Source organism: Xiphophorus couchianus, chromosome 9 (genome assembly GCF_001444195.1).
Source record: "Xiphophorus couchianus chromosome 9, X_couchianus-1.0, whole genome shotgun sequence".
Taxonomy (NCBI): domain Eukaryota; kingdom Metazoa; phylum Chordata; class Actinopteri; order Cyprinodontiformes; family Poeciliidae; genus Xiphophorus; species Xiphophorus couchianus.
This window is the reverse complement of record NC_040236.1, coordinates 28,284,144-28,299,010: the sequence shown is the minus strand read 5'-3', so window position 1 is coordinate 28,299,010 and position 14,867 is coordinate 28,284,144. Positions and strand designations below refer to the sequence as shown.

The 14,867-nt window shown below is 40.2% G+C and overlaps 1 protein-coding gene across 1 annotated transcript; it reads left to right on the top strand.

The window, feature by feature from the left end:
- The first annotated feature begins 3,019 nt into the window (after positions 1-3,019).
- mknk2b (MAPK interacting serine/threonine kinase 2b) lies at positions 3,020-14,401 on the top strand. Its single transcript, XM_028026823.1, has 14 exons — positions 3,020-3,180; positions 3,540-3,761; positions 4,077-4,167; positions 4,354-4,455; positions 4,818-4,915; positions 6,729-6,808; positions 6,930-7,003; positions 7,084-7,188; positions 7,286-7,341; positions 7,473-7,568; positions 10,268-10,462; positions 10,548-10,712; positions 10,802-10,842; positions 11,450-14,401. Exons 2-14 carry the CDS (start codon positions 3,711-3,713, stop codon positions 11,721-11,723), a joined length of 1,428 nt encoding a protein of 475 aa, XP_027882624.1. The 5' UTR covers positions 3,020-3,180; positions 3,540-3,710; the 3' UTR covers positions 11,724-14,401.
- The last annotated feature ends 466 nt before the right edge of the window (positions 14,402-14,867 follow it).

Genomic DNA, 14,867 nt, shown 5'->3' with positions numbered 1-14,867 from the left:
CCTGAGAAATGTTTATCAATCTATCAACATAGATCGTGTTTTTTAAACGTTATGGTTTCAAAACTGCTAAAATGTGTTGTGATTTGATTACAGTTTAAAGTTTGCCATCTAAAGCAACATAACAATGACTCTCCTACACCCACTGTTAACTTCATTTTTCCTCATTTGCAATAAAGTTAAATTTGGCTCTTTTCAAAATAATCAACCTATTAGCAGGATGTCTGTAAAGCAGCAGGCTGTAGGCTAGCTAGTCCATCTAAAGTAAAGAGAATAAGAGCAAACATGTATGATATTCCGTGCAATAAGCATTTATAAACTATCAGATAATGTAATGCCTTTTTAAATCTGTATTTTTGCTCAGGTGTGCATTAAAACAACAGAGCGGCATTCAACTTCTACTCACCACAAATATGGAGCAAACTTCCAGAAAACTATAAAACAGCTGAAACAATGAGTTCCATTAAATCGAGACTAAAAACCCACGTTTAGAGTTGCTTTTCAACAATAGTAAATGGAACATTGACCAACATATTTGATGTGTATTGATAATTTTGATGGTGGGGCTCATAAAAAAATAATGTTTTTTACTGGTTTTCTAAATTGTTGACCGTGTGGTGTTTTTTTTTATGACTTTGTATTTTTGTGTTTTTATGATGTAAAGCACTTTGAACTGCTTTGTTGCTGAATTTTGCTATACAAATAAACTTGATTGATTGATTGAAATATGTTACAGAGAGCATTATTGCAACTTTAACTTTAAAATTGGTTATTTAAAACAGATATGTTGCATACTAATTAAAAATATTATTTGTAAACACATCAGACTGTAGTCCAAAGGTAATTTTCATCTTCTCATCCCTCAGTTTAGCACATATCAAATAACAAATTTTATAGATAATCTATTTTCTTTTCTACAATTTCTGGCGTTTGAAATCAAACCCGTTTTTTAATTACAGCAGCACTGCATAAATATATATTTCATACGTATTACAGCTGAAAAGATTTTCTGTCTTCCTTTTTTTGAACAAAATACTACTTTTAAAAATGTATTTTGCAGTTTAAAAGCAACAAAAACAGCAATGCACATGCACCACATCTCTCTAATGTGTCCAAGCTTGGTTCTCTGAAAAGAAGACCCCCGCCTTTCACGTCAGACGCAGAGTTGTAGCCATCTGAAGGTATTCATGTGTCAGCCCATTCCTCCCCGGCTTGACCTGCAATAACTCAGACTACGTCCCCACCCACTTCCAAGTGGGATCTTGTTTGTCTAAAAGCTTCGACTACACGATGTGCTCTTGGCTACGGAGAGTGAGCTGAAAGCTTGCATAATGTTTTCTACCTTCAGGTTTATGTTTGAGGGGCAGAAGGTAAAAGGAGGAGGAGGAGAGGAGAGCCTTCAGTCACAAGACTATTGATAGCTACCAGCAAACTGTACAAGGTTTGACTAAGAAGCCACTGATGTTAGACAGAACTGGATTGTGCTGCAACAATAAGAGTCACATGGAGTCAGATACAGCCTATGGACAAAGAATGTGATCTGATGAGACAGTCAGACTTGTTAAGAAAAATGCAACATGTTCTCAAAAGGGTTTAGACCATATAAACAATGAATATAGTTTCCAGAAGACCATTTACTTGCAGTAAATCCAAAAACAAATGTGATATTATAGAAATACTGCATTAGCATGCCAAAAATACTGCTATGGCATCGCACAGTTAGCAGATGGCCCAGTTAGCAGAATCATCTCTGCAAATTCAGACTTCTTGGATTTCTTTCAGTGTCACAGCCATGACACTTTGTCACCACCATCGTCAGAACAAGAGCTTCATCGGACTACAAAACATGCACGTTTGCGTCACTGTACATCACAGAGGGCTTATCTGCAGCTGCTTGTTTACAAACCTCACTCTTGCGCAATGTCTTTTACATACTCACAAATCACGTACTGCAGACGATGCACACATGCATGACAACTTTATTGCAGCATATAATGAAACAGAATATGTATTTATTATTACGTTATGTTGAGGTTAAGCTCAAAATTTAACACGTGAAAAACCACATTTTCAGGTGCATTCCAATGGGTTGGAGCTATTTCAATATTACAATATGTTGCATAGAGTCATAACATACATTTAAATTGTCTATGTTATGTAAAGATGATTAAAAAAATTAGAATTACTGATGAAACCATATATTTGTGTACACTGTGTAATACACAAAGTCTTTTTCTAATCCTAAATGTTATAAAACAAAGCATAATTTACAAAATCTGTACTGTGTCAACTCAAACATGCTTTAAAGTATGTGTAATTCTGACAGCATAATCTGTCATTACGTTATTAAATCAAAAATTAAAATGAAAACAATCTCTTCATAACATTGCATGAAGGAACGCATGTCTGCAATGAGGTGTGTGCATTGAGTCAGACGGGGATTTTTAGCAACATCATAAATGCAACTGAATATAAAAGTGAAAGACGTTTTACGCGTATACATATTCCTAAGAAAATAAACAAGGTGGGTATTTTTTATATATAAAATGAACCACGTTTTCGTCCTGCACAGGGCCATGTTTTGTGTTTTCATCGGCAGAAGCTTGTGATCTGATCCGTGTCGCGTCTGTCGACAACTTGTGCTCGGGGTGTCATTCCTTTGGAGCCCGTCTCGACTGAAGAGTCCTCACAAGAACAGTTGTACTGTGCTGACACGCACGTACTCACACCATTTCCTTCCTCCACACACATCCCCTCGTAATGACTCTAAAGCAAAAGAGAGCTCAATGGCGAGCAATGCTGTCCCGTTATCTACACTTTTCATAAAATACTCCCAGAAACGCATCTAAAGATATTAAATGTTAAATCTCAATCCTTGTCAAGCAGCGCAAAATATGTTCTTTCTTCGGTTCAAAGAGAATGTTATGAATATTAAAAATAAAGCGAAATGGAACCTTGCCAAGCATGTCCTTTTCTAGAAAGCACGTGACCCATCTCGTCAGTTGGAGTGGGAAGGAGGGAGGAGCCAACAGGAGGTTATAAAAGCACCCACGCTGTAGTTTTCCAGCCACCTTCCACGCACAAATTATCCGGCGAATATCCCCTTTGACTGCCCTCAGCGGCCGTTGGAGCAGTGGGTCAAACAACGACGCTAACACTGGAGCTATAAACATTAACAACGGGGTGAGTGAACCACATTTCACTTTATGTTATTTTTTGTTGCAAATGGCGACTTTAGTGTTCTGCTGGTCGACCGTTATAGTCCTGTGTTTTAACGGTTAAGTCGCGTGCGCTGCACCACCAACCTACAGCAGGAGTATGGGTTAGTTTAACGGTTGTTAGCATCTCCCTGCCTTTTGCATTTTGCTTAAATTGTATTTGCCTACTTTTGCTGGCTAGCCCGTGTTACAGCTTTTCTGTATTTGAACGCTCGAATTGGATTTGGTGTACACGCAGAACAAAAAAGCGAGACCATGTTGGAGCTTATGGTATTTTTGTTTCAAATGTTCCTTAATGTGGGTGTGTTTGCCTTGTCCACGCAGGGCTCCCGTTTAACAACGCCACAGCAAGCGTACCAGCCAGCGCAGTGTCATCACTTGTGACTCCCTCTGAAACGACTCGGTTTCGGAGAAGTGCAAATTGATACACCGCTAAATAAAACCACTGCCGCCGCACATCCTCCAGGGAACAAAATCCCCCGAATCAAACCAAAAATGGTGCAAAATAAGATTACCGAAGTCACTGGATTCCACCGCTCTTTCAAGGTGAGCCTTCTTTTATAGCTTTATTGTGGGAGACTGCAGTGTTTAATCAGAGGACGTCTATCGGCTTGTGTTAAAGGGGTGATCGTCTTGTTGCAAGCCCCCTTCTTTTTCTGACAACTCACACTTGTGCAGGTTGCTTAAAGGTGCTTCAGCAACACATATTAACAATGGGAATATCTACACTGATCCTTAGCAAGGACTTCTGATTGTACTTTGACTTTATAGTTTGCCATACCAGTGATGAGTTACTGCTGATCTTTATTTAGAAGTTAATTAAGACAGTTTACAGTAACAAGTATGTTTATGACTTCTCAGGGCCAAATTCCATTCGAATTGGAGGACTTCCCCAAGAACGGGTCCCATCACATTGATTCTTCCTTTAATTTTGGTTCTGCCCCAAGACATGGTGAGTGTGCGCTGCAGAGGTTCTGAAAACTACTTTTAAATCAGCACAAATCATAACAAATCTTTTGATCAATTGGTTAGGAAACATTCTTTCTATAACTGTCTGTATCACATGCTCTAGATTTTATTCTCGTTTATCTTGTTGTCCTCGTTTACTCACGTGCTTAAAAAAAATCTGTTTGGTTAGACATGCCTTCAAGCCAGCCTATTGACATTCCTGATGCCAAGAAGAGAAACAAGAAGAAAAAGCGTTGCCGAGCAACGGACAGTTTCTCTGGACGATTCGAGGGTAAAACTTTTTTTCTGTTCTTATATATATTATGGGGGTGTTTAGAGGCATTCTGTACATCGGTATCAGTCAAAGTTAACCTTTTTTTAAAGTATCAGTCGTATATTGATATTGAATGCTTCTCAGGAGGGAGTTGGCCATGTGGTATTTATTTGTGCATATGACACTGATTAGGAGGTGTTTAACTGAAGCAGAGATGCAATGTCAGCAGTGTGGTTGGTTCGTTTTTCACAGTTTAGGGCAATACAAACAATAGATAATATTGGTTATCAGCCATAGCAGCAATATTTATAACTCTTATTTCCAAATCTTACATTTGTAGTCAATATAGTATCAATTTCTCTCTGCTGTTTGGTCCACAGATGTCTACAGACTCCAAGAAGAAGTATTAGGAGAGGGAGCGTATGCCAGAGTGCAAGCTTGCATCAGCCTGATCACCAATAAAGAATATGCTGTCAAGGTAAGGCAATGCTACACATGACGCATAACTGGGATGTTTTGAAAACAATTACAATGTTGCATCAGCCTTTAGTCTTCTGTGTGATCAGTAGATATGATTCTCTGAAAATGGGATGTTTCTTTGCTGCTTGCAAAAAGATTTGTGGGAAACCGCTGGAGAGAATATGGAGATTTTAATAATGTGGTACCTGTACTACTTGTTTTTTTTTTGTTTAGTTTGATTTTGAAGAAATTCCCACCCTGTTTCATGTTCCTGTTTAGCTTGAGATCAAACCTCTGCTGTGGATGTTTGCAGAGGCTTTTCTATGCTGCCCCTGCACTGTTTTCAACTTGCAACATTAGCTGCTGTTATCGGATACTTCCTGTCCCAGTTCTAGTTTGAGCCTATCGGAGTGCTTGGCGGGATATACCCACCCCCTTTTTATTTTGCTCTTTTTGCCTACAGAGGACGCTCATAGCGAGAACATTATGTGCTATGAACTGTTCCAAAACAAAACCCAAAGAGGAAGGAGGGGGTGGTGGGTGAGGGTTGTGACCCAGTGTGTTTACACTGTTTTGTTCTAACTCTGTGTAGCTTTTACTTTTTTTTTCTCATGGTCTTCCAAAGACAAAGTGAACTTTTTGTGAGACTTTTCCTAACTTGCTGGAACTTTCTACTTTTCTTCTTGCTTGTAGATGTTTTTGGGGAGTGGGGTTGAACACTAAAAAGCTGCTCTTTACCTTCCTTCCATGTCATTGTCATAAACACTGTAAAGTGGTCATGCACACCATGTGTAGTTACTGTCCTTGTTAAGTACAGGGTGGGTTGCTCTGTGCTCTGGGTGGGTGGCAGTTATGCAGGGAGGAGGAGGCATGAAGGTTGGTGGTTATTGGAGGTCTTCAGAGAAATGGAGGGGGTTCGGACTGCTCCTGCCAGATGTCCCGTCTCTCCCCTCCCCCTCCAGGCAGTGGATGTTTTGGGTTGGTTGTATGTGGGTTTGTTGCAGGCGTCTGTGCAGCGTGTCTGGCTATAGGCTGAGGACAAAGGCTTTATATTCAAGTTACGATAGATGATGGTCTTAACTTAGTGAAGACTTTTTAAACAGTTTATTTTAATAAACTACATGGAAGCTATCAGTTTAGTGTTAATCTTGGTGTTTTTGTAACATTTAATTTTAGTTTAAATGCTTTTTTTATTCTTTCAGGAGAGCATAGTTGTGTTTTTGCTGCTGACTCGGACAGAATGGGTGAACAGGCACTGGTCTGCTCATGAGCCTCCTGTCTGTGCATTAATCCTTAACACACACTGCAGCTCTGGGCCCCTCTGGCCTTCAATACAATCAGTAATCCAGCTACCAGGAAGAGAGGCATGCGCAGCCTCCAAATCGGACAATAACCAACCAGGGCTGGAAATTTCAGGCCTTTTGCTCCGTCAGCAGTCTGTCTCTCCTGGGAGGGCGCTGTGCAGCTGTTGGCCTCGCTGTGGTGTTTCCAGACAGTTATTTTTAGAGTGCTTTCTGTTATTGTAAACAGTTTGGGATTAGGATCTGAGATCTTATGAAAACTGCTGTGGCCATTGAAGAACAGAGGTGATTCACAGGAGAGTGTGTGGTTGTGAAAGTTGTTAATTCCCAACCAGCACATCTGAAAGTAGGATCAAATGTCATTGCAACAGTGCAATAAGTAGGATAAAAGTTAGTAGGCAGCAGTCAAGTAGTGTTCTCAAATATTTGGTTGGTGAAATTACACCAAACCAGTATTCTTGTTTGGAACACAGAAGTTCCCAAGTGATTTTTGTTATTTTTATATTTAAACCATGTTTTCTTCTGTTTCAGATGATTGAAAAAGGACCAGGTCATAGCCGCAGTCGTGTCTTCCGTGAGGTTGAGATGCTTTACCAGTGCCAGGGTCACAGGTATATTTTCATAATCTGTTGTTTCAAAATGCATTTGGTAGTCACACCCCACCACAGGATACCTTTATGTTCATATAACTGGGTAACTGATGTTTAAACATTTATTTTTATCGTTTTGCAGGAATATTCTGGAGCTGGTGGAGTTCTTTGAAGAGGAAGATAAATTCTACCTGGTGTTTGAAAAGCTTAGAGGAGGTACGGTACCTTTTCCGCCGATAGTTTTACTCTGTTATCTTTTCCACAAGGCTAAACTAGCATCTTTACCCTCATATTAGGGTCAGTCTTGGAGCAAATTCACAAGAGGCAGCACTTCAGCGAGCAGGAAGCCAGTGTTATTGTCCATGACATCGCCAGTGCTCTAGATTTCCTCCATAACAAAGGTTAGCCTACATGCATACAGCAGTGATGAGTTTCTTCTGACAGACAGATGAAACAGCTGGTGTAATAAAGAGTCTGATTTATTTAAATGTCTTTCAGGAATGGCCCACCGAGATCTGAAACCTGAAAACATTCTCTGTGAGAGTGCAGACAAGGTGACTTATCTATCCACTTGGTTCAAAGGCCAACACATGTGCCTGATAAATATAATTTATGATAACACTTCTTGTTTTTAACTATAGCAGAATGACACAAACTGAAAAATGTTTTTTTTTTGTTTTGCCAGATTTCTCCAGTCAAAATCTGTGACTTCGACTTGGGCAGTGGGATCAAACTGAACAGTGACAGCTCACCCATCTCTACTCCTGAACTCCTCACTCCTGTAAGTCCAGATTTTATAAACATTTTTCTGTAGAAACATTTATAAGTCAGTCATTTTTAGCAACTCATGTCACACAAAAGTTTTATGTGATTTTTGAGGTGTGATTTTTATGTCCTTGTTGGGATTAGGGAAGTTATTTCCAGGCTGTAAATTGATATCTCTATCAAATCCAGCTGACTGATTAGTGGTTGAGCAATTCTCAGTGCAGAGCAGTTCATGGATTGGGACTAGAGCTGCGTTATGTGAGGTTATGATCGTACAGAGCAACGCTGTTTTCTTGGAAAGGCCTTGGATTGACTCCCAAATACCCTCTTTATGAACCGCACTTTTCCGAAGTACGATGACTGTCTGCTAAAATAAAGGCCCTCTGCTTGATGTCAGCGTCCTCTAGCTTATCAGTTGTAAATATTTAGCCCCATGATTTCGGAGGTTATGAGTGTTTAACCCCCATGTTGTTCTAACAGGAAGAATCTCCTCTGAACTGTATCCAGAAAACAGTATCTGCCGTCCCCAGAATCAGAAAAGTTGAACTGGAAAGCTTTCCTCTGCTGTCAACATGCAGTGTGTTGGTGGGCTGAATAGACTGAACAGAGCAGGTGAAGGATATCATTCAGGCCTGCAGGAATGTGTTGGGAAGAGAGAGGGGGCTTTCTACACGTGTAACTGTAGCTTCTTTGCACCGACCTGAACAGTGTCATACTCTTTAAGCTCCTTGATGAACTCTGTCGTATTTTGAGGCTCTGAGTGGATTTGAAATGATTTTTTGGATTGTAGGATTTCTTTTACAGACGAGTTGATCCCAAGGTTGGAACACTGTGTAATATCCTTGAGGATTTAACACCACAAAAAAAGGCAATATAACTTTTACAAGGCTGCATCCTGAGGCATGGATATGGAAAATACAAACTCTCATTTCCTTTACTTCCTTCCTTCATGTGAGGAGGGACAAAATCATGCCTCTTCTGCACAAGTCTCCACCCAGAAGCCCGAGCCGCACTCTGCCCTTTGTTTTTAATACAAAGGCTGTTCATAAGGCTTATTCTAGAAATTTTGGTCCTTCCCCCCACCACCCAGCAACTGAGCAGTGATTGGCTGTAGCAGTGAGCAAAGGGGAGGGACAAATCCCCAGTCTGGTCATGCGCTGAAGCTTGTTTTTGTTGCCTTGATCACTGGAACAATGTTATCTGATTGTCACTTCATTATTAGTTCTTGCACCCTGGCCCCTTTTAGTCACATTCCTACAGCTGCTGTTGCTCAATAAGTGATCGTATATTTATCGCTGCTCCTGGTTGGAACTAGCTGTTCCCAAAGCCTTTTAAATTCAGATCATGCTGGCAGCAGTTCCACTGAAACTTATAAATTAAATGATCCTGGTCAAGGGGGAGAACATGAAGCTTCCTCTGGTTTAATTTAATACGAATCCTGGTTTTGCTTTAAATATTTTCAATTAAAGAGAAGAACTGGAACAAGATGGCTCAAAATGCTCTTTTAATTCAAGGAACTGCTTTTGTTCCTTGTTACAGGTGTGCCTGCATGACCGTACATGTTCTCAGCCAGTAAACCTCTTCAAGATAATCCTGTAGTTTACTAACAGCAGAGGTGTGTCGTCAATGCTGCCAACATGGTCTGACTAGTCACATGGCTGGTGGAAAGCCCCAGGTTGCACTGCCTCCAAATGTAGCCGCAGAGTAGAAGATAACTGCAGCTTACAGGAAGGTTTTGAGGGTGTTACTGTAAGTGAACAAGGTGATTGCAACAGATGTGCAGGAAGAGTAAACGATGTCCCAGAAAGATACTTTCTATCACACTTTTAATTTGCTGACGTCAAAATATCTTGTCAGACTGTTCGATCAGCCTGTTAAAGAGCCGACTTCTTTCCATTGGTGGCTTAAGTATGTAGGAGCATCATTGTGGGGGTTTAATGGCATTTTGGCCCAAATCCAGTGTGCTTGTCTGGGTAACGAGTCACCCCAGACATGGTGGTGAAAAGGAGGGGGAGGGGATTTTGTGACAGTAGCAGCTTTGTTTGAGTTGAGGTTCCTGCGCAGTGAATTTATTGCATAAGGAATCTGGGGGTGTTAGCGACAGCTGGTATATGGTACTGGGATACAATGAACGCCTGCTCAGTGTATGTAAACTCTGTTTGTCTTAAACAGGAAGGATATGTGGTATTTCTATATGAAATGCAATGGGTTTTTTTGTTTTGTTTTTGTTTTTTAATGATGCGAAGTCATCCTTTGACGTATATTCTTAATCCCCAACAATAAGCGTTAAAGCTTCGTGCTGGTGAACCAACGACCTGCTTCTCATCTCCTCTCCCAAACCACTTAAACATTTGGCTTTTGTGTTGCAAGGTTATGTAACTAACCAGAGCTCAGCCTTGGCTCCAGCTGTACAGAACAGCCAATCCTCTTCCACTGCTTTGCTGTTTGGCCTAATTTCTTCCCCAGTTACACAGCGAGGCAGAAACTTGGTTGTGTAAAGCTTTATGGTTGACCTAACGCTCCCCACATTTGTTTCATGATGGGAGCAAAATCATCAAACTGAATCAGAATTTTAAAATTTGATCAACATGACTGTGTGTAACAATAGCTTCTCTTCAGCCTTAACTCTTGTAGCCTTGAGGTATCAGCAAACACATCTCTGTTTCTGTTGGTTGGGATTTTCCGATGCTTATAAACGTTGCTTTTCTCCCTCAGTGTGGCTCAGCAGAGTACATGGCACCTGAAGTAGTTGAGGCCTTCAGTGAAGAGGCTACAATATACGACAAGCGCTGCGACCTTTGGAGCCTCGGGGTTATCCTCTACATCATGCTGAGCGGTTATCCGCCCTTCGTGGGCCGATGTGGCGGTGACTGTGGATGGGAACTGGGAGAACCCTGTCACACCTGCCAGGTAACACTTTAACGCTTTAATTCTTTCACAATGTGAGATGAGTAAAAACAAAGATGGCTGACGGTGAAGCTCTCTCCACCTGCAGAACACTTTGTTTGAAAGTATCCAGGAAGGAAAATACGAGTTTCCAGAGAAGGACTGGGCTCACATCTCCTCAAGTGCCAAAGACCTGATATCCAAACTTCTGGTTCGAGATGCCAAAAAACGTCTGAGTGCCAGCCAGGTGCTGCAGCACCCCTGGGTGCAAGGGGTAAGCTCAGGCTGCATGTCTGCGAATGCATGGGAAGTTTGACCTTTGAACTTTATCACTAATCTAGTATTGTGTCTCCTTCTTTATAGGGAGCATCTGACATTTTATCAACATCCATCATTCATCAGAGGTAAGGCAACTTTAAAACTCCAGCAGTAGGGCTGAAACGATTAATAGGATTAATTGATTATTAATCAACTAATTTAGAACACAGTTCAAAGTTCTTTAAATCATAAAAGCAAAAATAAAAAGTAATAAAAACAACATAATCACCAAATATACCGGAGTACTGACTCAAAAAAAGCTTCTTGCTGAAAAAATCAACATATTCAGAGCACTAAATTAGCTAAAATGTGTGTATATATATATATATATATATATATATACATTTGGCATTTAAGATAAAAAAAGGAGCTTGGTCTATACACGTGTTTCACCTAAAACTCTTCAAGTGGCAGTTTTAGTGTCAAATTCATTAAAGGAAACATATGTTGTTGCATTTTAGGCAATACAATTTTTCTTATTCACATTTGTTTATTTGCAACTTTAAATGTCTTAAAAGGCTTTTGTAGTTGAATGAAAAATCTGTAGTGACAATTTCTTTTATCTGATTATTTATCAGAATAATTGATAACTAAAAATAATCGTTCGTTGTAACCTTATCCACCAATAATGCCTTCTTTGAAACATTTTTTCTATTAGCTTATTTGTTTTTTTTTCTGATTTATTTCTTCCAGGAACAGCAGTGCCGTGGATTTAACATTCTTTGCCGACAAGGCCATGGCTGTAAACCGGCAGCTGGCCGAACAGGACGGCATGGAGGAACAGCAGCAGCAGGAAGTCCCGCTGGTCGTAGCTGCTAGCAGCTCCTCCATGCGCCTGTCGCCTCCATCCAACTCCAAGCTGGCCAGGCGCAGGCAGCGCAACAGCCAGCTAAAGGGCGGCCCCGTCTCCGCTGCAGAGCTCTGCCAGCTCCTGGCTCCTCTCGTCATCGTGGGAGACTGTGCTTGAACTGTTTCATCCTGGATTTCCTGACACCTCATTTACAAGGACTTTCCAGGCTGGACTGTTCTGATTCCTCCCACCGCTCCTCCTCAGTTTTGGCTCCTCCCTCTTTTTCCTCTCAATCCGGCTTTGGTCCCGACTTGTGAAGACGGACGGCGCTTCCAGCCATCTCTCTAAATAATGCCTTCTACCTTTATGCAGCACTTCTGAAGCACAACTACACAGGGCCTGCATAATAGCACATTCAGGTTGGGGAGGAGGGCCAGTTCAAGTTTTGGGATAGTATTTTCTTTTTTTTTCTCCTTCATATGACTCAGTTTATAAGTCAGAACTTTAAGCTCAGACACCAAAGGACAACCTGTTGTGCTGCTCCCATGTTACAACTGGATCCACTGTGAATTAAGTTATCTGGAATGTTCTCTTTGCCCGTATGTACACTCATGAGCGGCCCATCTGCTGAAACATACAAGCTTATGCAATATGCCAATATGAAGGCTGTTCTGTCTGAAAAGGATTTTGTATCGGAGAGGCTGAACGGGCTGGAAGCCACTTCCTGTCTGTGCCTGGTGCAGCCCGTTCTGTGGCTAGAGACTGCTCAGATTAATTTTTTTTCCTCCCCTCCATTCTCTCATTTGAGCTTCTGGAGCATGCACTCATCAGCCTGGTGGCCATGCACTTAATGCTTTAAGAGCAAAGAATGTCAATCGGTCCCTTTTCTGTCCATAATCCATAATGTGATCTCACCATATATGCCAAATTATCAGCAGCACTTGTTATTGGAGACATTCAGACCAGGTCTGATGGTATAAAAGTTGATGGCTTGCAAGTGTCTGGCCACCCAGTACAGACTTTTAGCTTGTATTACTGGTATGTTGGTTCAGGCTAATTTCAGATTCTCTTAACTAGCTTAGCAAGTGAAATTGGGTCAGTGTTATAATCCGTGTAAGGAATCCACAACGTGTCCCTTTTTTTAATTTTTTTTTTCTACAAGCAGATTTTGTATATATATATATATATATATATATTTTTTTTTTTTTCTGATGAAATTGTGCATTTGATATTTAACCTTAAATATTTTGCAAGTAAAGGTTAGAACTCCTTTAAGGGGTTTGAAAAAGCACATGGCCACTGTGAGCAGACTATCTTTTTGTTGTTTTTGTTTTACCCCCATTAGATGCATCTAAAATTTCAACCATTTTTTTTTGGGACATGCACCCTTTCCGGAACAACAAAACTGCTTTACAAATAAAAAACTGGTAATATTTTTTCAGGAAAAATGTTTTTTAAAAAGGAAAAACATTCCACAAAAGAACAAAAAAACATTTGAAATTAGCTGTATTATGAGCTTATATTTTATCTTCTGACAACTCCACATTAATGTGCCACATTTTTATCTTTTAGATGAGTGTATTGTCTTTTTTTAAATCCTGGTGCTGTTCAGTTTAGATATAGCTCCAGAATTTGTCCTTTAATTTTTTTTAATTTTTCTTTAAGTTGAGAGTATGCTGTATGAGGTGAAATACACAAAGCTTGTTTAGTTGATCTGGAGCGTTCATGCCCTTGAAGGCAAGTTTTCTTTCTTTCTTTTTTAACTTTTGTACGTGTGAAAGTTGGTAATAATTGTTCCGATTACGTGAAAGGTAATGGACTGGTGACGTCGTCTCAGCGCTGAAGCCATTTCACCAAAGAAAGTGCAAGTTGTGACGATGAACATGTAATCCATCATGTAGCATTGAGACGTGAGAAGACTGCTATGTGTCCATGTCCTGTTAGCAGCGCAGCGGCGGTACTCTGGAAATGGTCTCAAAAAGGCCCCTTTATGCTGATAATAGGACACTGTAATAGTTCTAAATACCTTTCTACAGACACATCATTATGGGGTTTTATGTCTTATAATAAGACTTACTTGAAGTTTATATATGCAGCTGTTTCTTCTCCAGTGTTGGAAACTACTTTGCTATCAATCTTAAAGCATTAAGCTGACGATCCAGGCAATCTTTAGGGGTTTTGAAGATACCTATACATTTCAGTATTTTTTTTTTTGCCTTCTTTCTTCCCTTTGTAAGCTTCATCCAAGTTGTTCCCTATTTTCTGACAGGGCTGGAAACTTGTTAACGCACACACTTTGGCCACACTCTAATATCCTCACAGGTATAATTAAGAGTTTAATTGGTCACGACCATTTCTAACATCTGTCCGGTGGCAGTTTTTGTTCTGGTCTGCCTTCTTGTTTGCAGGGAAAAAAGGGGGTGAATTAAATCTTGCAGCCTCTGTTTTTTTGTATCGTTTGTCAAAAGAAAAAAAAAAGTGTTAAAATACAGTCATTCAAATGGACAGTATCACAAGCCTCCCACAGTTTGAATGTAGCCCACAGGCCAGGCGTCTAAAATTTCAGCAACATGAATCACATGTTATAAACAGCTCCTCTCATTGACATGAGCTTAGTCTGTTTATACTGATACAGTCCGCAAGCATTTTAGTCAACTGATGCCTAATTTTAACACTGAACAGCCCCAGGCCTATTGTGCTGAGGGGAAGAAATTTAAAGTATAAAAGTCCTTTAAGTACAAAAAATTTGATTTAAAATAAGCACTTTACTGTACCATGTGAATGATTGCAGTTCACTCAAGGCAACATTTGACAGTTGCAACAGATTTTTGTATTGTTTTTCTAAAAAAAAAAAATAAAAAAAAAGAAAATGCAATAAAATGCTTTGAACTACATTCTGATCTTGTGTGCTTATAACCTAGTCATTTTCTTATGGAACTCCACTCAAAAGTTCTGGATTCCGGTACAGTTTGGGCTTTCTCCCTTTGACTCGGATTCTCTCGGGTCGGTTTTTGACCTGGCCAATCAGCGAACAGAGAGAGACGACGTGAACGATGACGTTGATTTTCTGCACTGTTTTAGAACTATAGTCTGCCTGCAGCGGAGTTCAGTCTGCGCTTCCGAATAATTATTTTGATTGTAATTATTAAATTAATATCAACAGCCGCTTCGTTTGGATCGGCACTTTTATCTTCACAATAGAGGACGGGAACTGGCGCATAATGTGACGTCATACGTCCGAGCAGTTTCATAGACAGCCATATTGGCACGGAGTTGCTATGACAACAATAAACAAATCACAGCCAACACTTGATTAAAAAT